The sequence below is a fragment of the Grus americana genome, chromosome 3 (genome assembly GCF_028858705.1).
Source record: "Grus americana isolate bGruAme1 chromosome 3, bGruAme1.mat, whole genome shotgun sequence".
In the NCBI taxonomy this organism is placed as follows: Eukaryota; Metazoa; Chordata; class Aves; order Gruiformes; family Gruidae; genus Grus; species Grus americana.
In genome coordinates, this window is record NC_072854.1 from 105,651,983 (window position 1) to 105,679,131 (window position 27,149).

General features: G+C 39.0%; 1 protein-coding gene across 4 annotated transcripts in view; it reads left to right on the forward strand.

Annotated features, from left to right (window-relative positions):
• DISP1 (dispatched RND transporter family member 1) overlaps nucleotides 1-15,445 on the forward strand; it is a 91,941-nt gene extending 76,496 nt beyond the window's left edge. For all 4 annotated transcript variants that reach the window (XM_054821946.1, XM_054821944.1, XM_054821945.1 and 1 more), the window contains 5 exons: nucleotides 2,469-2,592; nucleotides 3,841-3,968; nucleotides 4,388-4,485; nucleotides 6,610-6,707; nucleotides 11,796-15,445. In XM_054821946.1, the coding sequence (XP_054677921.1) occupies nucleotides 2,469-2,592; nucleotides 3,841-3,968; nucleotides 4,388-4,485; nucleotides 6,610-6,707; nucleotides 11,796-15,434 (4,087 nt within the window). In that variant the 3' untranslated portion in view covers nucleotides 15,435-15,445. The remainder of the gene's footprint in view (nucleotides 1-2,468; nucleotides 2,593-3,840; nucleotides 3,969-4,387; nucleotides 4,486-6,609; nucleotides 6,708-11,795) is intronic.
• The last annotated feature ends 11,704 nt before the right edge of the window (nucleotides 15,446-27,149 follow it).

The window sequence follows — 27,149 nt, forward strand, 5'->3', positions numbered from 1 at the left end:
AGCGCTTAGGATGTGCTTTCTGAACGTCAGTGATTCCTTGGCTGAGCAATTGATTTGAGTGCTTTCCTCTGGGACTTGGACATTATCAGCAAGTGGTCGTTTACACAGAATCTAAGTCAGGGCAGTGGCTTACTTTTCACAGAGAAAATAACGAGTAACTGAATGCATTTTATGGCTTTTTAATGGGTGAAAAATAAAAATACTGCCATGTGTTTAGCCACTTATGATGGGTTGGGACTGAGGCTGGCTGTAGGCAACTTGGCTGGAGCCAGAGCCCTCAGCAGCACCCCATGATGCTCAGACAAATAAAATTAAAATATAGTGTGGTTAGTCCTTTTTGATGTTCTAGTCCAGGTCTGCTTTGCTTATCTGAATTTCAGAATGTGATCCAAGAAACAGGACAAATTTGTAGTTGTAAACAAGCACTTACTCTCTTCTCTAGGTGGCTTATTAACATGTTGAACATGGCAACTAGGACATAGTTTCTTTTACAGCTAGTGACCGGAGAATTTAACCAATGTAAGAGCTGCTCAGCTGAGAATGGAAGCGTAGAGACATGTCAAAGGGGTAAAGCTGGCACTAGTGATTAATAGGAAAAGAAATCTTTTGGGTATAATTTTTATGACTTCAGAGCAAATGTCTGTAATAGCTAGTCAATCTAGCACTTGGTGTTTATGAAAACATTTAGTCCTATAAATAGGAAAATTCTATTAGGTCATTTACTTCCCTTTACTTCTACTTTGTACAATTGGTCTTTTGGCAAGCTGCGCCTTTGTGATTCACTTTAGTAAAAACTTACACTTAAGATTGCTTTTCAAGCTTTTGCTAATTAAGCTCTTCTGTGAGAATGTAAGAATTATTCCACGTTTACCTAATGGGAAATTAAGATACACCCGGTGCTTTGGGCTTCTTTGCTCCTTAAAGCTGTACTTGGACCTCTAGACCATACCTATTTCCACATGCTGTGGAAAGTCAGCAAGAAGCTTGGTCACTGCCGTTGATTTTACAGCTAAAAAACTGGGAAGCTATTGCTGGAGTGAGGAGCTGGGTGTTACCTCCCTTCTTAACAATGGGACAGAAAATTTCTGTAGAGCAAATAATTGAATTAGATAATGGGTTGCTCTGAAACTGAAAAAAGAACCATAATATTTTAAGACAGTAGAAATAAGTACAGAGAGCACTCTCCTATAAAGCTTCATGTTATGTTGCATGGAAGTTGAGGAGGAAATAATGGTATAGATCATCTCGATCAGTATTTAGTGTGTACAGAGACTGTTGGTCTGGAATGATGCATAGCCTGTAATTATTTTTCTAATGCCTCTTAAACTTTGTGGAACTTCCTATACTCTCGTTGCTCCTAAGATTAGACAATGTCGCCCTTGAAACATAAATTCTACAGATTCAAGTCTTTACTGTAAGAAAAATTATTAAGAAATTAAGATTTCTGGTTTTTATTTTATTTTCTGATACTTCCCTGTCAGTTTAACAAAAATTAAAATATTTTATGAAAATAATGAAAATTAGATTTCATATAAAAATTCTTGCACTCTTAAAATTTAGAATGAACTTGGAGTTAAAATCCAAGGATGTGCGTTATACTAGGAGACTAAATAACTAAAACAGCTAATGCTGATTAGTTTATGCATCGTGTCGCAACTCCCTTGCACCTTAGAATTTACAACAGATTCTATGGATCACTATTTGATAGAGTTTGAGTATTTTTTAATGACTGTTTTAAATATAGAGGAAATGCGTTCTTTTGGGTTCTACTTCAAAATTGATTTTTCTTCTCATTGATGTTTTTCTTTAAAAAGCTTAAGCTTTCAAAGAAGAAACTGATGTTTTCTATCATTAAATTTTTAACAAAGCATCTATTTTTCTAGCGTTCCCCAACCACGGATATTATCCATGCTAAAAGTTAAGCATAAAGTTAAGGAGAAAGTATATTAAAAAAATCGGATTTAGTCGTAAACAACAGTTTTCGCTTCACATATGCTATTTTTGTTGCCTATTTAATGTAAAGACACTTTATGTTAATTACTGCTATGATAGTTTTAAATACTGAACATGTACTAAACAATAGAAATATCTATTTCAGTAGCCCATAGTTAATCACCTCTGTAGCAGCACAAAGAAAATGTAAGATAAAGCCTGCAGTTTTGTCAGAAACCTGGGGGAAAAAAATTATAGTCTGATATGAAAAGCTTTTCTATGTAAGAATAGAAAGTTTCAGTAGGGAGACATGATAGTGGTGGGTATTTTTGTTTGTTTTCTTCAAAAAAAAAAAGTTTAGAAATAAACTGTTTCCAAACAGTTTTCATCCATGTGTGATAGCTAGCTTGACTTCATATAAGTAAAACAAAGAAAATGAGTCGGTGTTTCAGCATGGTTCTTTAGAGAAGTGTGGGTTAATTTTGTGTACAACTTTTATTTCTGTAACATCTTTTTCTCTGCTCCTCTCCATGTAGCTATGCTGCGCTGATAGCCGACTGGCCCGTGGTAGTCCTGGGCATGTGTACTGTGTTAATAGTGGTGTGCGCCCTAGTTGGAATATTAGTTCCAGATCTTCCAGATTTCTCTGATCCATTGCTGGTAGGTAAATATTAATCAGTTGTACTGTCAGATAAGTATTTCTGGTTTGCTGGGTTTTTTTCACTCATGCCAGTAAACAGCAGATGCAAGTACAGCAATTGATACATTCCTCTTAAATTGAGATCTGCCCAGAGGAAAAAACTGACTCTTAATGTGCCTGAAAAGGTTCCCTGTACTACGAATCTGTTTGGGAATCAATTTTCAGAGACATTCAATTGCTAGTAAGCTTGCAGAAGCAAGCTGTGTCTAATGAATCCACAAAAGAAATGAGGTGTTAAAAATCCTTGTAATTCTCTCATTGAAGAAAAAAAAAGTATTAAATCTTGACATTGGAGCAGCTAATGGTGAGATGCAGTTGCCATTAGAATGCTGTCCACTAGTTTAAATTCCTTCTGCATTTTGCTATTGAAAGCTCATGTGTCCTTCAACAGAGCTGCTGTACATTGAATAATGTAAATTCATCCAAGTTTTAGATGTACAACACAGTGCAACACAGACCATACATTCTAAATCAGGTTTCAAAGATCGAGGGCCAGGATCTGTTGAAGAAAAGAGGATTCTAAGTGCCTTCTGGGGATGGAATGATATCCATACTGAAAGTAATTTTTATCAGATTCTATTAAATACTGCGCTCGTTTCTTACTTTTCATGAACTATCTTACCCATGAGTAGCTTTCAGGACTTCTATTGAAAATACTGTCTTTATTATCGTCAAATAAAAATACACTATTCCTATAAGTTATTCTTATTTATACTATAGTAATGTATATCTGTACATACCCATATGTAATGGATATTTCTTGAAAACAGGCAAGTTATTAAAATTCTTTCAAAGTCACTTTCAGAACTATTTAAAGATTTGCCTTATTCTTGGAGAAATAGAGAAGATATACTTGAGTATTTTTTAATCATATTTAATCAATAAAGAATGACAATTGAGATACAGAAGAGGACTTTGTAGAACACCCTTGCTCTGAAAACTAAGTATTGAACATTGGGTAGACTAAATCGTCATCGCTCCTCAGGGAGAGGAGTAGTATGTGCAAGAATTCTTAATCTCTTGTCACTCTATGCAGTTGGTCGTTATTTTGTTTGATGTGTCATAAAGTATTTTACCTTAAAAGTAGATGCCTGGAGTAACTGTGCTTCATAATGAAAACTATCCATCACTTTGATCATGTTTCCACTTTCCCATTTGAGCTAAAGAATGCGAAGTATTAATGGAATTTTGTGATGCTTTTCTCTTAGGGTTTTGAACCAAGAGGGACAGCCATAGGACAAAGATTGGTCACATGGAACAATATGGTGAAAAACACAGGGTATAAAGCAACACTTGCAAACTATCCTTTCAAATATGCAGATGAGCAAGCTAAAAGGTAAGAATTTCTATTAAAAATGCATTTTATTTCATTGGGGGTTTTGTGTGTACATAGCACTTGCCCCAGTACCCTCTGAAGTTAATGTATATACTGTGCTGATTTCAATAAACATTGAATCTGATCATCTACAGTTCTCAAGGCCTTTCATGTAGAACTAGATATTTCCCACTGCGAGCTTAAGAAGTGTATAATTTTAGTTTTATCTTTGAATTGTGGATCTTTTCAGTACTGGGCTCAATGTCATTTCCTTTGAAGTCTCTAACTTAAACAAAAAATTCAGTGACTGTTTCAGGTTTTGTATACCAAAGCCACATTGGTAAAAATGTTTTCTCACATGTAAGAGCTATTAAGATGTGTTTGGATGCTCCTTCTATTACCTTTGCTAAGGTAAGGTAAAACTATTTATTCTGTTTTAGTCATCAAGATGACAGATGGTCAGATGATCACTATGAAAGAGAGAAGAGGCAAGCAGACTGGAACTTCCACAAGGATACCTTTTTCTGTGATATTCCAAGTAAGTGGAGAAGTGATGTAAGGAAGGCTAAAAAATTCTGCCAGTTGAACGATTTCTGAGCTCTTCTGTAAATTGTATGCCTTATTAGGAAAATATTTTTTGCTTAGAATATTCATAAGCTCCTTCTTTCTTTGTGCAGAAGTCTGTGAAGAAATTGGGCTGATAGGTGTTGCGTTGGTTCTTCCTAGGAACCAACTATATTTACTTAAAGTGCTTCCTTTAAGTGGTTCCGTTTCTTGTAAAGTTTTTTATTAGCTATTGGTAATGCTGTTCATTGTAAAAGCAGTGTTTTGTGTATGACTATAGAGGTAGCACTTAATTCACACTAGGGAAGAATTTGAGTTTTATCTGTGCCATTAACTCTTAAAAAAAAAAAAACCTAAATCAAAATACTTTTCCTGTATGTGTACTAAAAGACATCCACAGGTCATATCTTGTACAGAGTCTGGGTGTGTGTTTAGGGAAAGAAAAAACAAATAAACAAAAAACCAAACAACCAACCAAACGAAAACAAAACCACCACAAAAAACCTACACGCACAAAAAAACCACCCCCCCTCAAAGAAAGAAAAATAAAAAACCCCCCACACCTTAAAGTGCTGGAGCTCTATGAAGCTGTCTAAGTTAAACTAGAGGAAAAAGACAAAGAAGTCTTTATAGACTTTTTTACGAGGCATACTGCAAAACTGTGATAAGTCATGTTCTGGCAGAGAGCGTGCATTTGCAGATGTAGATCTTGCCTTTATTCATATAATGACCTGGGCTCTTTTGCAGCCACTACAATATGTGAGGACTGATAATAGAGCACAAAAACATAATTGTGAAATTATTTGTTTATAGTACTTGATCTGAGAGAGCAATGACTAGTAAAAACCAGGGTGAAAACAGATTTATGATTATTTTTTTCCCCCTGATTACGGTATGGTCTTACATCTAAGCGAGAGGATGTGAGCAAGGTCGTCATTTCTGCTCCTGTGAGCAGAACCAAATTAGACTGAGCATATCTTGTGTAAGGAAAAGGAAATGTACTCGAAACTCTACTGAGCATTAACTGCAGCTTGAAGCAGAATTAACTCCTCTTATCCGGCCCGCTGTTTCTGCATATTCTCACTCTCATTCTTTCCACTCCTGTTTCTGCATAGTCTCAGTTGTGACGGTCATGAAGGAATTGTGCTTCTATGGGAAAGTTTGCCAGTCCATTATGTAAAGAAAACAGTTGATTTCCTCTTGACCCATTTTTGTCATTCATGGTATCTTTCTTTGTCTGCTCCAGGATCTGCAGATTCCAGTTTCCTTGATCCTAGAGCACAGCCAGAGATCATAAAAGCTCTAGCCCAAATCTTTTCATTACAGTCTTGTGAAAGGCAAGCATTCTGCACATTCACAGCAGTGGGAAAAATTCAGCCTTTTGGGTTTTGGAATATTATAATTAACATGATAAGCTTTCCTAACCCAAAGTACCATATTGTGTTATGCAGTACTGTATATTTGTGTTTGTATATGTGTTTCTCTTGTTAGTTATGCATAAATATCTCACTGCCACTAAGTGATTATTTTGTTTCCTAAAAGCTGTCTTCTAATAAATGCGAGCAATTTTTAATTTAAGCTGTGTGTATCTAAACTGTAGAATTCTTAAAAATGGCCTCAAGGATATCACAACAATTTCCACTGCAGTCATTTGCTTCTAAAGCAAAAACATTCTTGTAGAAACAGCTTTATAATTATTATTTATATTCCCAAATGACTTACTAAATCAGCCTTTGATTACTATTATCTGCGTACTGCCATCATGCTGTGCCAAGAATTTCATAGTTTGCTGATTAGATCTTTTGATTTTTATTTGTTTGTCATATTTCAGAAGATAGTTTGCTTGAATAGAATTCTGTAGAGCTTCTAAGTGGTATATAATACTGGAGATGCCATATTTACTATAAGCACTTTAAGGAAACTGAAGCTTTCATGTGAATGGAGTCTTACAGATAAGTAGCTCATCTTGAAAAGGAGGTGGATTCCCATGACCTGACAAAGATTTCATCTCTGTCATTTGAATGGTGGGATTTTGCCTCAGTCTTTGATACCAGACACACCCAAATAATCCGTAACACCCCCTCTCCTGTAATTTCAGGTGATCGCTATTCACGAGTGGTGTTTACATCAACAGAAGGAGAAAATTTGTGGAATTTGAATGCAATTAAGTCAATGTGCAATGTAGATAATTTGAGGGTAAGTAAAGATGGCATTAATTTAACTTGCAGATATGAAATATGTATTTGAAACCTTGTTTTGCTGCCCATTGCTATCCAGTAGCATATAAGAGGACTTCACATTGTCCACATCCTTTTTGGATGGTCAGTCAGCATGCAGACAAAGTCAAAAAACAACTTTCATTTTGTACAATTGGATTATATGGGGGAATTTATTTGCTTTTGCTACTACATCCAGAATGGAATGCAGTTGCTTCAGAAGTTTCTTTGCAGAAAGGATTATCTCAACTTTTTCTGTGTGTTTTCTCTTAGAATGTTATCCCATGGATTTTTATTCTTGTTTCCTAGCAAATACTTACATTTTTCTTGCATTTTCACCTTCTGGTGAACTGGGTGCATCATCGTAGCATACACAGTTTTCTTTGGCAGCCAGTGGGTCACTCAGATTTTTATTTTTTTAATTTTTTTTGGTCAAAAGAGAATAGGTTGGCAAATGGACATCAGCAGAACACAGTAGCTTGAAATATAACCCAATTAATTAGATGTTGATAGCAATACTTTCAGCGTAATATTAATTTTCTCTTTAAAACTGAAAAAATTAAATAAGACATTTAAACCTTGTCTATCTGGCCCCATTGTAATTTTTCTTGACTTTCCTTGTATTCAGTACCTTGCATAGTCAAAATAACTATTGTAATAACCAGCTTCAGAGGCCACCATAGCTTCTTTTGCAGCTGTTAAAGATGTTAGCGCACTCATTGAAATTGATGTCTGGTTTCAACTGATGGAAGTTAACTGACAAAGGCTAAAATAAAATAAGCAGTCAGATGGTACATTTGTAAAATACAAGCTTGTCACTTGCTGGAAATCAGTACATTTTTTTCCTTTGAGCTGCTGAATAACCATAAATTTTTGTGTACTGTTGACTTTGGAAATAAAGCAATGTATTTTTCCTCTGTTAATAATGATCCATTTATTTCCAATATTTTCTCCTCCAGAACAAAAATAATCATCAACAATTAACTTCATATTATACTACATTTATTTCATGAGGAATACTTTCATTATTAGATTTATCATTGCCTTTTAGACAACTGTATTAATTTAGCAAATTCCCAAACTCTTTTCCCCAACAGCTGGCATTTGCTTGCTTAAAAGGTTGAGCTGTAGTGAAACATTGTATAATGAATCTCCCTTGGCAGGCTGTTGACGGGTGGTTTGTCCTGGTTGGCCTCTGTTGGTGTAAGTCGTTTTTGTCCTCACAAGCTCATGAAATGTTCCTTATTTCCCCATCAGAGATAATTGGGCCAGCAGGATGGCTCATGTGATTACCCTTTATCTCTTTCAATCAGAATGAGCCAGGTGAGCAAAATACAGTATTTAAACTAACCCAGCTGAGTCTCGAATGAACTGAGCTAGGGAGTAATCATATTGCCAGTTCACTCGGGAGCTACAGTGGAGAATAACCTTTTACAAGGGTAAAAATGGAGAGTTAGCGAGGAGATGCTGATCTGTGCATTTAGCTGTAGAAGTTTAGTCACATAGACAGCTGATGCAGGTAGATCCCAGGTAGTAGAGGTCATTGCAAAGCAATGCAATCTGAATAAAAAAGGAAAAATATTTCTGTATAGCAGAATAAAGACAGTTAATTACCTCTGAGGAGTGATCTTTGTAATGGCTGCATTACTCCTGAGGAATTTTTCTTTTTTTCATCCCTATATGCACACTTTGATAATAATGTATTATTTCAAATACTGCTTTACTTTCTGAGGGAAGGATGAAACTACTTGACTTCAAAAAAACAAGCACTACCCATCTTGTATCCATAAAAATAGCTCTTCTTCCTTTGAAATAAGAACACTTCAGAAAATTAAATATTGGCTATTTTAGCTACACCCACAGTTGCGTAGATATTTATAAAGAATATCGTTGCACATAGTGTTTCTATGGATGTTTTTTGTAATTTAGGTTTTACTTAAGAATACAGTAATCGAACATCTCAGCTGAGCATAATGACAGTGCATCATGATAGCAGCACTGATTTTTTAGCTAGTGAGTAGACAAAACAAATTGATATGGTTAGGTTTTGCAATTATTGCTGGTCTCTATATGTAAATTTATAATAAAAATTAGATACTCAGGGCTCAGAAAGGCCTGAAGCCTTTTTCATTAAATTTAAAAAAAAGTGCTTGTTACTTACATGTAACATGTCTAAATGATTTTAACACTTTCTAACAATTTCTAAGCACTTCTAACACTTTTTAGAACTCACGAAGTGCTGCCATATGCCCCATTTCTGAACGCTAAGTTCTGGTAGCAGCCAGTCCCTAGAGAGGATGCTGCCTTGTGCTGCAGCTATCAGAAGAAATTGATGACTTCAGTGACCTTCTGCTCTTACAGACTCTTTTGGCTGTAGTTATTTTTATTGTTGAATTCATACTTGTTTAGGGCCACAATTCTGTTGAAATAAGTGGCAAAGTTTTCTCTATTCAAAGACAGGAAAATCAAACGCTATTTTCTGGAAATGCAAACCTTAGCATTTATGAATTTTTCTGATAAGCAGGATTTCGGCACCAACTACTATTTGCTTTAGTATGAGCTAACAGTTATATCCCCTATGTGTTAATTGTATTCCCATCTGCTTGTAACTGCTTTAACTATATGTTTTACTGACACTTAGGGGCTCCATCCTGCAGCTGCTCAGCATATGGTAGTCCTATAATCTTCATGGAAACATTATATACAAAATAGCTGTAGGAGGTGTTCAAATTTTTTACTGCTTGGATAAGAGGAGCCCTTTCTTTCACCTGTTAATTGCAGAATGTTTTCCCTATAAAAACTGTAAACAGTTATTTTATAAACTTTAAAGACTGTAAATGATCTCAGACTGCTTCCCCAAAACTGTGCGTTTGTGATTCTCTGTCACTGTGTAGACTCATTTGGGCAAATCTGCCCTCTGATACAGAATGTACGCAGGTTGCACAGCTTAGTTTCCTTACTCGTTCCAAAATAAATGAAAATGTTGCCAGTGGCAGACCAAGTCTGGCAACAGCGAAATGGCCTTTTCAATTCCTTTGGATTGCCAACAAAGCCTAGTGCTACAATATATTAATTTTTTTATGTAGTATTTTAATGAGCTATCCAGAGCTAAATTTTGTATTTTAATTTCTAATTTCCAGCTGCCAGCTCATGATACTTTATCTTTGGCAACAGTTACTTTACCAGTGAATGTTTATGGCCTGCAGCAAGTGTTGAAGAACAGCATATAAACCTCATTGTCCCATCCTGAACTTGAATATATAGAGAAGACAATACAATCCTTTCCTCCCAATTTGCCTATTATATCCTCATAGGATTAACCTGGAGATGTGCCATCAAAAATACACATATGCTATTCCAGTGCTTCCTTTTATTTAGTAGGTTGTTCAGTTTTTCCTGAGTTTGCGTGTGTGAGTGTATTTATCTGGAAACAATCAAATGTGAATTATCCTGGGTTTTTTGAATGCCAGTTTGTTATTGTTCAGAAACTGGTTGACAAAATTAAGTCCATATTAAAGCTTTTATAACTGTTATGAGAATCCCCAAGTGCAGGGTTTTTTTATAACTGTCATGAGAATCCCCAAGTGCAGGGGTTTTGTCTGCATTATAAAGGATTGTTAATAATAAACCTGTGCAATTTTGCTTAAAAACCACCCAACCCACAAAATGGTATATTTCATATCATCTAAATTTAAAACATACATGGATAATGGTTTCAGGGCCCAATCCTGTAATTTCTTAAGCACATGGCTTTATTAATGTGATTATTAATATGTGTTCATTCTATGTAACTTGATTAAGACTGAAATTTTACATATATCTAACTATTTGAAGGATTAATTCTAATTTGTTATGTATAAGAAGCCAGAAGTTCTGGGTTTTAAGGCTTATATTACCTTTCCCCTCTCAGGATTGAGTTTTCCCAACTTGAGAAGTTTTCCCTGATCTAACCTTGTTACTTAAGAGTTTCAGTTCTATTTTATAGATACTTTCAATTTTGCCTAGAAGCACCTTATGGTGATTTAGCTAAGTTGTGCTCTTACTGGCTTCAACTAAATCGGGGATATTCTTGAAGTGAAAGAAGAGTATCTACGTAAGGGATTAATGCTCATTTGGCTAAGGAGAGTCCTTAACCAAAATGTTCAAATTGCTATCATGTTTTGTAGAGCTCTGGTAGGAGTTCCTAGGCTTTGGGCAGTCACTTGAGCTGACAGCAGAAGTCCTCCCCCATGACTCAGCTCTGTCCCCTTTCGGCACTTGCCACTGATGCCTGCTTGTCCCCGTGACTTCTCTGGCCTTGCTGCCGCTGCCTCTTCCTCCACTCCACTTCTGAGTCAGCTCTTAGGACTTTGTCCCATGGTGGGTGCAGCATTGAGGCATGACCGCCGTCTCTCTGCAGCAGGGCTTATTTTGGGGTGCTTCATGCCACAGTGGAATTATCTTGTGTTTGAGCCTTGGAAATCCTGCCTTACTCGGGGACATGTAGTCCCTGGGTGGCAAGCTGACCTGGTTGGGGGGAAATGCCTGTCGGCTGTACAAGAGCTAAAAAAGACTCATAAAGTGAAGTGAGGGTTGTAGAAGAGAGGCCAGATGATGGAAGTCGTCGTAAAGCTGTCACATCCTTTCTTTCTGGATGGTAAGTCGCTGCCTCTGCTAGGAACTTCAATATGTGATTCCAAGCAGAATGAAACTTCATTGATGTATGGCTGATGGTTTATTTTCAGGAGTATAGCATGAGATAATAGAAGAGAGTTAACAGTCCTCAGTCTGGAAATAAAACCACCCCAGTGCATCTTTGAACAATAGAATTACGGTGGTATTAACGCTTCTGCCAATTTTATGCCTCTGTGACAACTCAGTATACTGAGTTACTGCTGGTTTAGTCTGCTGCATGTGAGAGGATACTGATCAAAAACAATGTGTGTGGCAATGAGAATTTAAAATGATAACAGAAAAGAACCGTAAGCTGAATTTTCATTACTCTGGGATTTTTTTTGTGGGTGAATGTTTCTAATAATTCAGACTGTTACTTTAAACTGGATTTTTTGCCCTGCCTGTCTTTTTACAGATCAGATCCCATTCCCAGTTTGGCGATCTCTGCCAGAGAGCCACTGCTGCTTCGTGCTGTCCCAGCTGGACACTGGGCAACTATATTGCTATTCTAAACAACAGGTCATCGTGTCAAAAAATTGTAGAACGAGATGTCTCTCACACCCTAAAGCTGCTTCGCACGTGTGCCAAATACTACTACAATGGAACCCTGGGGCCGGACTGCTGGGATATGAATGCCAAAAGGAAGGACCAACTCAAGTGTACAAATGTGCCTCGCAAATGTACCAAGTACAACGCTGTTTACCAGATCCTTCACTATCTAGTGGACAAGGATTTTCTAAGCCCAAAGACAGCTGATTATGTCTTACCAGCTTTAAAATACAGCATGCTCTTCTCTCCGACTGAGAAAGGGGAAAGCATGATGAGTATTTACCTAGATAACTTTGAGAACTGGAATGCTTCTGATGGTGTAACAACTGTCACAGGGATTGAGTTTGGAATAAAACATAGATTGTTTCAAGATTACCTGTTAATGGATACTGTGTATCCTGCCATAGCCATTGTAATTGTTTTATTAGTTATGTGTGTATACACGAAGTCCATGTTTATCACGCTGATGACTATGTTTGCAATAATTAGTTCCTTGATTATTTCTTACTTTCTCTATCGGGTAGTATTTAATTTTGAGTTCTTTCCATTCATGAATCTCACGGCATTGATTATTCTTGTTGGGATTGGAGCAGATGATGCTTTTGTCTTATGTGATGTTTGGAACTACACAAAGTTTGATAAACCTCATGCTGGAACCTCTGAGACAGTGAGCATCACGTTGCAGCACGCTGCTCTTTCCATGTTTGTCACGAGTTTTACTACCGCTGCTGCCTTCTATGCTAATTATGTCAGCAATATCACAGCAATCAGGTGTTTTGGTGTTTATGCTGGCACTGCCATTTTGGTGAATTATGTTTTGATGGTTACATGGCTACCTGCTGTAGTTGTATTACATGAGCGATACCTTCTCAATATTTTCAGTTGCTTTAAGAAACCTCAGCAGAGGGTATACAACAACAAAAACTGCTGGACAGTGTTGTGCCAAATGTTCCACAAGATTATTTTTGCAGTCTCGGAAGCATCCAGGATATTTTTTGAAAAAGTTTTGCCATGCATTGTTATCAAATTTCGATATATTTGGCTTTTCTGGTTCCTTGCCTTAACGATTGGTGGAGCATATATTGTCTGTGTAAATCCAAAGATGAAATTGCCATCGTTGGAGCTCTCTGAGTTTCAGGTATTTAGGTCTTCTCACCCCTTTGAACGGTATGATGCAGAATACAAAAAGCTTTTTATGTTTGAACGTGTCCACCATGGAGAAGAGCTCCACATGCCAATTACAGTAATCTGGGGTGTCACACCTGAGGATAATGGTGACCCTTTAAACCCTAAAAGTAAAGGAAAACTGCAGCTAGATAGCAGCTTTAATATCGCTAGCCCAGCTTCACAGGTTTGGATTTTGCGTTTCTGTCAGAAGTTAAGAAATCAAACATTTTTTTATCAGACTGAAGAACAAGACTTCACAAGCTGCTTCATTGAAACATTTAAGCAGTGGATGGAAAATCAAGACTGCGATGAGCCATCTCTTTACCCCTGCTGCAGCCACTGGAGCTTTCCATACAAACAAGAAGTTTTTGAATTATGTATCAAGAGAGCTATAATGGAGCTAGAAAGAAGCACAGGGTACCATTTAGATAGTAAAACCCCGGGGCCTCGCTTTGACCTAAATGACACCATCAGGGCAGTGGTGTTGGAGTTCCAAAGCACCTACCTCTTCACTCTGGCTTATGAGAAAATGCATCAGTTCTACAAAGAGGTGGACTCATGGATTTCAAGTGAGCTTAGTTCTGCTCCTGAAGGTCTTAGCAATGGTTGGTTTGTGAGTAACCTCGAATTTTATGATCTTCAGGACAGTCTGTCTGATGGTACTCTGATCGCCATGGGTCTTTCAGTTGCTGTTGCATTTAGTGTAATGCTTCTTACAACTTGGAATATAATCATAAGCCTTTATGCAATAGTGTCAATAGCTGGAACTATTTTTGTCACTGTGGGTTCTCTGGTTCTTCTTGGATGGGAGCTAAATGTGTTAGAATCTGTCACTATTTCGGTGGCTGTTGGCTTATCTGTAGACTTTGCTGTTCATTATGGAGTGGCTTATCGCTTAGCCCCTGACCCTGACCGAGAGGGAAAAGTCATTTTTTCTTTAAGCCGTATGGGTTCTGCTATTGCAATGGCTGCATTGACTACATTTGTAGCTGGAGCAATGATGATGCCCTCTACGGTGTTGGCGTACACGCAGCTTGGCACTTTTATGATGCTTATAATGTGCATTAGTTGGGCTTTTGCAACGTTCTTCTTCCAGTGCATGTGCCGATGCCTTGGACCCCAGGGCACTTGTGGCCAGATCCCACTACCAAAAAAATTGCAGTGTAATGCCTTCTCTCAGTCCTTTTCAGGAGCCCAAGGAGGCAGAGGTCAAAATAAGTCACATCCTGTTAGCAAGTATCAACTGGACTCCAGAAATCAAAAACCAGAAATGGAGCATGAGCACTATGAGCTTGAGCCTCTGGCGTCCCAAACCGCTATCCCTGCAGAGAAAGTGACTTACGAAGAAACTCATATCTGCTCAGAGCTCTTCAGCAGCAGGCCCCAAAACACATGTATGCCTGTGCATTCAGCCTATAATAGTGAAGTGAGTAAAAGCATAAAAAATGTTGCTAGTTCAGCCATGCTACAGACATCTGTTGACCAACACACCATATGCCCAATTTACTCTCAAAACAGGCAGTGTAGCTGTCCTGATGCATACAAGCAAGTGGCAGTGAAGTGGAGTCCACACTCATGTCAGCAGTTAAGTGACACCTTCTGTTACCAGTGTTCTCCTTCGCCGGGAACCGTACAGATCCAAAGCTCTGTAGCTCCCATAAATGCTTTACAGCAAGCGGCCGAAGGTTACGTGCATCCAGTCCAGCATGTCCTCCACTGCAGTTGCCTTCAAGGAAGGCTCAAAAGAACGATGACGCAGAACTCTCTGCCTAAAAATTTTTTCCTCCAGTCCGTGCAACAGTTTCAGGCGCATCAAAGAATAAATAGGGCAGATTCACATGCTCATCAAAACCCAGAGGAAAACGTAAGAACTGTACCAAAGGTGATGAGCTCCTCACAGTTTCTCTGCCGCAACGCAGGACCTCTGATAGTACGTTGCTCTGAATGCGAGAACAGTGTATCAAATAACCAAAAGGGGTTCTGTCAGCAGACAGACAAGTGTGATGAAAAGGGTGGTACAGAAGCGAATGGGGTTGAAAGCAAGAAAGCCTCTCTGTCAAAGCAGAAAAAGAAAGCTGAGAGCGAGATAGATCAGTGTTCTTTGCAGAATGACTGGGTTTTGAAGGCTGACCAAAATGATAAAAAACATCTGCTGAATAGGTCGGTGGGAGAGGCTCGCTATGAGGGTTGCCGTGAAAATTCACACTGTTGTAGCAAGGCTATCACAGTGAAGTGCAATTCTGTTGACTGTCAAATGCCAAACATCGAAGCCAATGTGCCTCCTATGTTAATGCGCCCAGAACTTTCCAATGAAAGTTTGTTAATAAAAACACTATAATAGATCTTTAATGTGGCAATCCTGTGTCTTTCTTTTAAAAGTAAATTTAAAAAAACTAAAAAGGAAAGTCCTGAATAAATATGAATTATAATTTGCATTTTGGAATGAAAAATGTATTTTATAGAACAGTAACACTTATACATTTCATAAAGCCATTACATGTAGTAAAACCTGATGTTGTCCAGAATGTTTTTTTGCTGTAGCTCATAAGATGGATTATGCTTAATTTAGTTTTTCTCCTAGGGCATTAGGATATGAATTTTCCTTATAAACTATCTCAAGAAATAAAAAGCCTTACAAAGAAACTCTCCCTTTTCTGAAGCCAAGGCTTGTGAGCTTGGTAATGTTTGGGGCGGACTGAGATTGCCACGTTTTCAGAGTACATCATTTACCTTTATTCTACTGCTGCCTTGGCAGGCTTGTGTGTACCTTGAAACAGCAGCAGGACTGTTTTTTATTCAGAATTGTTACACTAAGAAAATCTAAAGAAAAGCTCTTGGAGGTCAACAGTGCTTGCACTGCCGTTGTTGTGGGTCTGTGTATATAGTGCAGTAAAACATTTAAACTGCCCTTTCTGGCAGTTACTGTGTAGACTTCCTATTAAATACCAGAGAATGCAGGTGGAAACAGTAGTAAGTGAACATTATTTACTTCTCAGTGATGACATGAAAAGTATAATTCACATGTATGACATGTATATAAAATCTGGAGTTACAAAGTTGGGCATGCAGTGCCTTGCAATACCGAACTTTTTCCCACGAAGCATGGAAATTAGAAGTAAATCCACTGTAGAGAAAGGCATGGTTAATGCATGCATTCTAAACTTACTGTCAATAGTATCAAATTAAGTCAATTGAAAAGGTTCAAATACATAGATTAAAATACCATGCTCTGAGTTTTCTCACCTAGAGAAGTTCCAAGATGTAGTTACAAATACTGAACTAAACCATGTAGCCAAGACATTGGATTTCAGACATTGTATTTGTGTAAGCACAGGGTTTAGTCAAATGACAGCTATGGTTTGGTCGTGGGAATACGTGCTGGTCTCATTCAGGGAGAGTGGATTTGAGAGCTGGAACTTTGTAGTAATCACAATTGGTATGCGCCTTAATGACAAATCTTTCTTCATATAATCCTTTGGTTATGCTGATGATGTTGATTTACTTTACACAGATAACAGAAGATAGATTTCATGGACTGATGTGATACGTGTACTTGGTGCGTTTTGAATCACTGGAGGAAAAGCCTGCTTTTTTCTGTTCTGTTGCTCATGTTGGAGGGAGGTAGAAGATTGGTATGGTATGACAAACCGCTTTGGTTTGTCTGGGAGTAGTGATGTTAGTGTTTATGTATCCCAGTGACTGGAACAGAGTAAAAGGTTGAACTCTACAGAAAAAGCTGAAATGGTTTTACATGGTTTCAGAAGAGTAGCATTCTTTCTTAGAATTAAAATTCACTTTTAGCTCTCTTAAAACTCATAACTCAATTTAGAGCCAGGTTCTTTGAAAGTGTTTGCAATGAGAGCAATTCAAGGATTTTCTGTGCACCATAGAGGCCATTAATTATAAAGAGCTCAGACTTACAGTGCTAGCAATCTAAAGAAATTAAAAGGGATAAGAAAGGAGCTGGGCTGTTGCTATTGTCCAGCTTTCTTCTGACCACTGCACCTGCTTCAGTGCAGTTTCTGTGAGGGGTGTAGTAACATGCTAAGCAATAAATCGTTCCTGAAATAAAAACAATGTTATGATAGTTTAATTGACCTGCAGTCAGACCTTGCCAAAGCAGTGTGTAATGCTTATGTAGTGCCTGTCACATCAGCTGTCATTCACAGCTGTGCCTTTGAGCCATCAGCCTTAGGGGAGGTCCTCAGCTAATGCATCCACAGAACACAGGACATTTTCAGCTGGTGAACTCAAAATAGAGGGTTTTTTCCTAAGTCAGCTTTCCACAACTGCACTCTGTGTAAGGAAATCCCTTCTGACTGCTTATGTTAATAACCACTGACAAGGTAAGTGATAAAGATTAATGTTGTATTTTCATTATGATTTGTATGTTCTTAAAGGCTGATACAGTAAAAAAAAAAAGGGGGGGGGCAGATAAGGAGTTGTGATGTAATGTACTCTTAGAAAAGATTAAAATGACCTAATGTACTTGGCTAGTGAACAGTATCACTGTTGTATTTGCCTTTTGTGACTTTGCCATTGCGTCCCAGCTAACTTCTTTATTCTTTCCAAATCATGTAGCTGGACAAGGAGCAATCACTGAAATAGATAAGTTTAATATTAATGTACGTAGCACCACCTATGTGTGTGTGCAGCATCTATGTCAATTCATGCATAGACTAAAATCCAAGGTGATACAACTCCTGGAGAGTGGAAGAGGAGTTGGTTCCAGTAACAGTTGAAGGCTGATGAGACTATGAATTACCTTGTCCCCAGGAAACTCATGAGAGGAAAAAATTAAATATTCGTAGAAAAAAATTAAATATTAACAGTTAAGTTTTTACAGGCTACTAGGAGCAAGCTAGGAGAGGTGGGATCCTGTTCCACTCTAGGAGATCTTAACAAGGACCGTTACATCCTATTGAGACATCTCTCTAAGAGTTGCCAGTGATTGCCAAGTCCCAAGGGAAGCTGTTGAGCCTGGAATACTCTAAATCCCATTAACTGATTTGCTGTCACTGAGGTCCTCCCTTGCACTGGGATCGCGTAGTGAACCTGGATGCGTGCACGCCACGCTGGCTAAGTGTGGTGCTTCTCTTGCAGGCTGCCTGCTTGGGGAAAGGGCCCTGGCACTGACGAGCGCTTCCTCCGTGAAGTGACGTGGTCCTGGCTTCAGAAGATTTAGAGCTTTATTTCTACAGAGAATCCATGCTGGAGTATTCACCAGATTGGGCAGGGTGTTTGGTAATTGTTCTGGCAGTGCTGACACATGTAGCTTGGGACATGACAGATTAGCTTTCTGCCCTTTCGAAGTCTTGGAAAGACTTTACTGTAACTCGTATGTGTAGTGAGTCTGTAAAGTGACATCTCTTTGATTATCCAAGGGAGGAAAGAGAGACTTTATGTGGGAAGACAGAGATCCCTTTGTGGCTCTGAAGTTGCTAGTATGCTTTCTTCAGGAATAAAAAATACAAACCAGAATCTTCCTGGGAGCGGGACTTGCATCTGAGATGAACTCTCTCAAATTCACCTAACGCAAGGAAAAAAACCAAACATATTTAATGTATTAGATACCTTAGTTGTCTGTATTGTCCTTAGAGTCTGTGTTTTTTAGATTACAATTGCATTTACAGTGTGGATAATACAGTGATTAGTTTAACAAAAAATGATACAATAATTCACAATAAGTCCTGTAAAATATTACACCAGGCTCAATATATAGTCACTCTGAATGCAGCCACCTTATACAAAGTATCGGTAGATGGGTAGGTAGCTGGTATAGTAACGTAAAGGGGTTTTTCTGAAGTTTCTGTTTCATTGTTTGCGGTTTTTAAGAAAATGAAAATCCATCTTTTTACAATTACTTGCAATCACTTAAAGTTGATCTTTTTTAATTAATGTGGGAGAATTGCTTTGAAATGCTTTGAATTAGGAACACTTCTAATTTTGCCAGATGGAGCCCTGGCAGTCAGTCCAAGAGAGCTCTAAAAATACAGGTTGACAAATGAGAAAAATCTTAGCACTGTAAGAAATGTCAAACGTGATCAAAATTGAATATATTTTATTTATATAGAGAATGTTATACTACTTAATATAGGTAGCAGATGGGTGATTCAGGCCAAAATCACACTGACTTCATTGAATCGGACCTTAAATTTTTTCCACATGCTAGCGAGCTATATTAAATTTTACTTCTGCCAATAATATCCAAAGGGCCTGTACATCTAGCATTTGATTTACAGTGGGGAGTTGGGACACCGTACTACTATATGTTGCATATTCCCACAGTGTGAAACACCACTTGGCTTTGCAAAAAACCCCTCGGCCTATATAAGTAGGAGAGACTGCAAGAAAGGCAATAGCTTCTCTGAGTTTGTAACAGATCTCTGCAGACTCCTCAATTTGGATCCGCTGTCACTATCGCAGAACTACCCTCCCTTTAACGTTATTATCCTTTGACTCCTGATTCTTGTACGTAGTGTCGGTCTGGCATCAGTCATTCTGCCTCTGTATATCCCACCGGTTCGTTCGCTTTATCAGAATAAGATCTTTGAGGTCTGGAGAGCCTGTAAAATAGATCACGCACAGCTTAGGGAGGCTGCAGTTTTTAGGTACTACTGTGCTATAACTTCTGAATACTAAGTAGTCTTACACACCGAGGACTCTGACTTTGCTGTTTCCATTTACTCGGCAGCTTGTAATTCGGAGTGTTTTTTCTAAGGTCTCCGCTTCAGAAAGTTGCATGGGCTCAGGTGCCTCCTGGAGACACATAACTTTCTGTTGATTCCTGAAATGTATTAAAGGTAATCCGCCCAACTTGGATTTGGATTCTGTTTTTTAGGTTTTGATAAATGTCACTTTACCTGCAAATGGATAGACATATTCCAGAGAATATACATAAAAATGTATGTTGAGTCTAGCTCCTAAACCATTAAACTTAATTCAAACTGGTGCTGATTTGTCTTGTTAAAAGCAGCAGGGATAACACGTGTTCTCGTGCTGCGGGCTGCCCACAACGATGGCAGTGTTCAAAGTCGAACTCTTCCAGCAGTGAGTCTTTAGAGCAGATGGACGCTTTTGCTTTGAGGCCTAAACAAACTTTTCCTAAACCCTTGTAAAGCCTTAACAAAAATGGTCTGTCGATTTATCTTAATAGCAATTCTACCACGTTTCTCTGTGGCTTAGGAAAGGAGCAGATTATTCATAACTGACTCTTTAGTAATGCTGGCTGTATTACAGTGCCCTGAGCCTCAGAAAACAGTATGACTAAAATATAAACTGAGTAATGGCAGATCCTTAAAAAATTTGACCTGAGCCACGCCTTCTGCGTATAATGGTATTGAATAATAGGAAACGTCACAGTTTAAATCTTAAGATGGATGATGTGCTAAGATTATTACTGAGTTTACATGTATTTACATGTAAGTAATTTTCAGGACAAATGAATGATAAGTGAGGACAGGGTGGCTTGGGATGACTAACGAGGTGGCACCTCTGGTTGTCTGCCCTCACCTGACCCTAGCAGCAGGTCCCCTGAAATCACCTTGCTGTAACAGCAGCGTTCGGGGCAGTAACTGCATCAGCCACCTCTTTTCCCCTTCTCTCACCAGGGAAGTTCTTCATTTTGTAATAAGAAAACCTCTGTGTTGCAAGCTGGGACAATAATTCAACTCTCGCTTTAGTGGTATAAATCAAAAGTAAGTTAATTGGAGTTACTGGAGTTGCGTTGGCGTAAGAAAGAGAGGTATCACAACTGCCGAGTTCTCGGCACTCATAAAAATTCCTAGTACGCTTTAGTGTTTGGCCCGAAGTCCACTTTTCTAAGAGGTATGTTTACGTGCAAAAGCAGAACCCATGGATGTCCTTCGAGTCCAGGTAAAAATGACCAGAAATAGGCAACTGAAGGCATGTGAATGCAGTACTGAAAGGACTGGCAGCACAGAAAGATGGGTTTAGCAGTGCTTTGAGTGGAGAGTTCTGTTGGTGCTATCCTGCAATACAAGGTTAGATACTCTCCTTCACTTTTTCTTACAAAAATAGTCTTGTTTAAATATATACTTTTAAATATGTTTTAAATATTTATGTTTTAAATATCCATTTTATAATAAAGTATTGCTCCAAATATTTTCTGGGTGATCTGATATGGCATGGCTGAACATCAAACCTTTTTCCTATTATATGTTCTTTTCAATCTGACAAAACATAAATTCATGACTGTCATGGCAGTAAAGCTGTCCCAAGACCCTTATTCATCTCTTCTTCTATTCTCTGTTCTTAGTTAGGGCTCTATCTCAACTGACCCTAAAATTTGGGGCTTTTCTTAGTACTCTAATAGCTTGATTTCTTTCCTGACATAGTACTTGAATCTGTTAAGTGCCAAACGTAGCTCACTGTGACATTAATATACACTAAAGGTAACCAATGTTCCCTGCATTTCATGTGTTCATAAGACAGCGTGTAGCCAGTCTTCCTCTCCTTTTGTTGATTCCCATTTTTCTGGAGTTTCTGAAATACAGCTTGTGTAGTTGTGTCGCATAATCTCTTTGATCCTTTCATATTAGAAAGGCTTTATTTACATTTAGAGAGTATAATATGTCAGTTTTTTAACAGTTCGCAGCAGCATTACACTACTAAATAGGGCAGAAATAGAGAGTACTGTGTTATACTGACACTCGTTTCAATACTTCTAGCAGTAGGTAGTTACATGATTTGGAGGTGTTTTATTTGGCATAGCACTGAAAGTATAAACTTCACAAAGATGGGCATTATGAATTTTGTAACATAAATGACAGATAATGACTTACTCTCATCTTCTTTTCTGTAGCATTATCTTCGCACAAAGAAACTTAAGTAATTCAGGAAGTATTAAGCAAAGCAACATAAAAATTGAAAAATGCTAGGATTAGAGTGGCTTGCCAGGAGGTAAGCTCTGCTACTTTCTCAGTTCTCTAAGGACTTGTAAAACCACCTAGCTTAATGTGTCCCAGGTGAACAACACGCTGTTGTTGAATGAGAATTCAAGAAACTGTCTTCTGATATCTCTGACGGTATCACTTTCCAGAGGAGTTTCAATATGTGAAATAACAGCACTGGGGAAAGATACCTTACCAAAATAAGGTGTCATAATGCAGACTATCATTCAAGTGTTAATGTGGCATTTTCATCATTTGCAGCTGAGAAGCAACATGGGACTTGAACTAATGTATTTTGACTGCAAGATACTCAAGCCCGTACGCAAGAATTTGAGACAGCTCGGTAGGTGCACTGGGTAACTTTAGACATCTCACCTTCGATTAGTCTAGTTAAGATGGAGTGGGAGAGGGAGAGACACGTACTCCAAATCTTTGTTTGCATTTAAATGTTGTTGTATATGATACAGAGGGAGTAAATGTCTTAGAAATGTGTGTAGACTACAATGGCACTTACGATCTAAGAGTAATAAGCACCAGACAGAGTAGCAAACAATAGCACGTAAAAGGTGATTGATGTTTAATTAGGGAATTGTAAGCTTCTCTGCGTTTAAAATCAGTGGTATTTAAAAAGGACACATTCCATGAACCTGCAATAAATGTAGGTACTTGTTCAAGATGACCAGTAACTCAGTACATCCAAAAAGTTTTTAGTGCTGTAGCTTTGATGTGCTCCACTCGGCATCTATTATGCAGGTTCACAGGCACATCAGTGCAGCGAATTTGGCCATCGCCAGTCAGTCAGGACTTTGGATGGAGACTGAATTTGCCTCCTGATTGAGCAGCTCAAAATGAGACCATCTGTAAAAGCAGAATGGGAGTATGCCTGTTGGTCCTTTGCTGGATACTGGCTTGTTATAGGCAATGGAGGAGGGAGGTTGAAATCTGTACTTCTGTTTGTCCCCTGAATACAGAAGCTGATAACTTTGACCAGCACAGGTGTTTCAAAATTCGAAAGGCAAATGAAGTCCTTGTGATGCTGTGTACATGTAGCCAAAGCCGTGTGTGTGTGCTTGGTTTCTTTTGTGTTCCAAATACATACTCGGATTTTTGTAGCTAAGAAGTTATTGTCATTCAAACTGATTGTTTAATTTTTCACTTCACCCTGGTTAAGTGTAAAAAGTGGCCTGATCTATTTCTGTTTTGGTGCGCTCAATGAAATACTATGCTCTGAAGTTTAAAATCATATTTATTTTAAATATATAAAGATCTAGAATAATATACCCCAGTCCTAAAGTCCTATTATTATCAACTGATGTTTAATGTTATCATGGTCCGGCACTATAGGGACATATAAACTCTGTTTTCATTTACCATTTTTAGTACTTCATGACTGTATTTCATGATGCCTTTAAAATAATAAATTCAAAATGCTAGGCCTGGATGCATAGCTGATTCAAAGTACCTACAACTAGCTTTAAAACTTAGGTTGGGGGGGAAGACAAAACACTTGACCTATAGCAGTAAAACAAAAGCCCAATATACTTTGTTGCTAGCGAGTCAGTATACACATGCCTGACATCTAGCTTGCCCTTTTCACAACCCTCCTTTCAAGACTACGTCCATCTTCTTTCTGTCTTCGAGTTCTCCTTTCCAGCTCAGCTCTGGTTTCCTGAACATGAATCCTAAAGGACAAGAGCTGATTTTCATACCGCAAGGGGCCAACCAGTTCGGAGGGGCTGCAATTATGCCATTGTGTGCCTGCTTTTTAAGTGTACATTCCCAGACACCGAGCTTGTGTAAGACCCACTATTATATCTCGCCTAGTTCTCTGACCAGGAGGGAGTGATTGATCCCCAGCAGCAGAGCAGGTGTGATGGCCTCTGCAGCAGGGGGGCCCTGCGCCATGCAGTCCCTGAGGATTAGTCTTCAGTCGTAAGAGCTCTCAGCAATTTATCTTTCTGATATTAGGTCTAAATTTGCCTTTTGTCCGTTGTCATTGTGCTACTCTGCAAGTTATTCCCCCTCCTTTGGGCAACCGGGAGCAGCTCCCTCCTGGTGCTTGCGTTCCTCAAATCCTTGCAGTCGCTGCTGCGTGCAAAGAGGCCCTGCTGAAGGAAGAGCCCCTGCTGCTTGTGTGCAGCCTTGTTGGAGCCCCTCGTCAGTGGAGGAGAGCTGGCGGGATTCATTTATTTAAGTGGCCTTGCCCCAAAGATGGCTATTGTTTGTATTGTAACCTCCTCTGCCACCTGGGGACTGGGAACGGAGCAGGGGCAGCGTGAGCTTCTGAGGTGGACTGTAAATCTAAGGGCTGTGGATTTAAACCTGTTTTGTCTTCTGACTATGCGAGACCTCAGAAATCATCCTGCCATCTAACATTTGCTGTCTCACTCCTGTTTTTTGATACGCTTTAGCCTGAAAAGCCTGATTGATGTGAAACCCTGCTGGAGTCTTCAGCTTTCGCACTCGCTCCGGTTTCACATTGTTGTATTTTAAGATTAGGAGAGCAAAGATTCATGTCAGAGGTTGTTGCTGCTAGTGTCTTCCCCCTTCACTCCACCCAAGTCCATGCTATCTGGAAATGGGTCCACCCTTCCTTAGGAAGCCTAGACAGCGAGGAAGCCACAGCCTCTTCATGTTTTTACATTTAGATGTGCCTGACTGGTAGATTTCCTCAAAGCTATCACAGCTCTCAGATTGGTTTGTTTGTACTTCAAGAGGATCTGAAGTCATATCTCAGTATATCCAACTAGACGCAACTCTTGTTTGTAATCTGTCTTACAGTGGAGGGGAAATGGGGAAGACAAACTGGAACTGTGTCAAAAGACTCATTCTCAATCTATCTCCTCCATCCCTTCTCTTTCGGACAGTGGCTGATCCGTAATTGATGATGTGAGCTGAGAATTTGGCTCCCAGCTACCAAGTTTTGCCATATACTGAATTAGTTTGGTAAAGTGAGATCTGAGAGCTCCAGCCTGCCTGGGTATGGATGCAACAGACAGAAAGTATGCCAGCACCTAGAGCTGACTGCTGCCACTAAGAAAAAGCACAAGCGTCCTGGGCTGTGGTGTCCTGCCTGAAATCCCTCTGTTCTCACTGCAGAAAGCCCCCAAATTAAATGTGGGACTGGAAGCTACTGAATGCGTATTAGCAATCTGAGATGTACTCCCACTGTCTTCTTCAGACGTCCAGTCCAGGTGCAACTTTCTGAAAGACTCTACAGAGATCCCGAGATCCTAATTTAGGAGCAGTGAATTGTACCTGACTTGGAGTGTCACCCTCTGAAGGTTTCCAGAGGTTGTGATGTCTTTTTGGCTAACAATGCAGTGTAGTCTCTTTCCTGTTAACTAATGTACGAGTGGATTGAAACCTGAAACTGGAATAACATGGGAAAGGAGAACAAGCACAGGAACAGGTGAAATATTTCTTTCCTCTTTGAGGCAGCAAGCTTGGCAAAGGGGCTACTTCACTTCCATGAATCTTTTTATTTCACCAGGCAAAGGAAAGCGTTGGCAGCCTTACCTGAGCTACTTGCCCTGCTCCCCTCAGCCACCCAAGGAATTGAGCTGGGACAACACGAGCTCTGGACTGGCTTATTTATCCTGCCTTCACTACTCGCGCTACCACGTGCATCTCTGCTGTGGTCTGCAACACGAAACTAAGCTATAAGTCAATGTTGACTTCTGTTGGAAGTCATCCTATACAATGGTCTTCAGTAATTGTTTTTTAGGGACAGAACACCTCCTTTTCTGGGGAGCTGGTTACTTATTTCGTGCTAGGGTAGAATGAGTGGTTATGGTAGTCCCTGAGCCCAGTGCTCTGAGCCCAGCTCCCGTCTCTTGTCTTCCCCATGCTGATGCTTTAAATCCATTTCATCTTCTTGCTAGGAGTCAGCCAGCAGCTGTGTGCTGGCTTGGGAAAGCTTAATTCAGTTGACTAATCTATTGTTCCCATTTGTTTGTTTGTGCAGGTTTTAACAGGAAAAGGCGTGGGTTTTAGTCTATGGCAGCAGACAGCACTCACCCAGGACACCTGCTAATATTTCTTTGTGTGCAATATGCATATTAATCAAAAAGTTATAAATCTTGTGTGCTTTTTGTAAATTAAAATACTGGATTTCCAGTTCAGAGTCTTCCAGTATATACATATAGAGGCTAGAAATACAGATGATCTCCTCTTGTTCTTACAGATCAGCAGTTTTCTTGCACACCTATGTACTTACACATAGGAGCCATCATTTGATTTTGGTTTTGAACAAACCCTCTCTGACCCTGGAATTCAGAGTCATCCTTTCTTGTAAGAAATGAAATGAGTAATTTCCAGTGGGAAAGTGTTTTTCTGGTAAAGTTCTAGCATCATATATGTATATGTAAGCGTGTGTATAAAAATATAAAATACGCAGGCATAAACCCAGATTTCTGTAAAGGTTAGATCTGGTCATAAAGGTTGAGGCTGTGGAAAAAAAAATCTTGTTCGTACAGTGTTTACTTACAGTGTTTAGGTCAGCTTGAAGCTTTGAGACATATCAGCCTACTTTACTTGAGGAAGCTTTGGTTTACATTAGTTTCTAAAAATGTAATCTTTCACTTCCAGCTTTCTTAGAAAGTTTGGCCTTTCTTCCCTTACACAGAATCTGGCCACATTATGCCAATTCATTCATCACCTCCAGACTGTGTTGCTGTGATTCGTTTTATCTAAAGCTGGGTTTGAAGATGATGCACAGATTTCAGTGGGGACAGTATGTGATTTCCTGCCTGCCTTCTCCCTGCTTCAGGCCACGGTGGACATCTAAAACCTGCTCTCTGCTGCTTCCCGTTTCGTTTCAATACTAATCTAAGGCACTGATCTAGTTTTCAAATCAATAAATGGATCAAGCTTCACCCATATTAGAAGCTGGATATTAATCTATGTATGACTGTGGCTGCTGCGTTCTTGTAGGACCACACCAGACACACTCGTTCTCTTGAGGATTGACAAGGAAAAACCTCTCAAAAGACATTAGATGAATCTAGAATCAGAACTCCCTGAGGATACATTTCAGAGCTTCCCGAGAAAGCCCTTTTATACTTGGGTACTTAAAATTGCGAACTTCATTCTTGTATCTCTTAATCTTCTCCCACCTGCCCTTTCTCTACTAAAATATT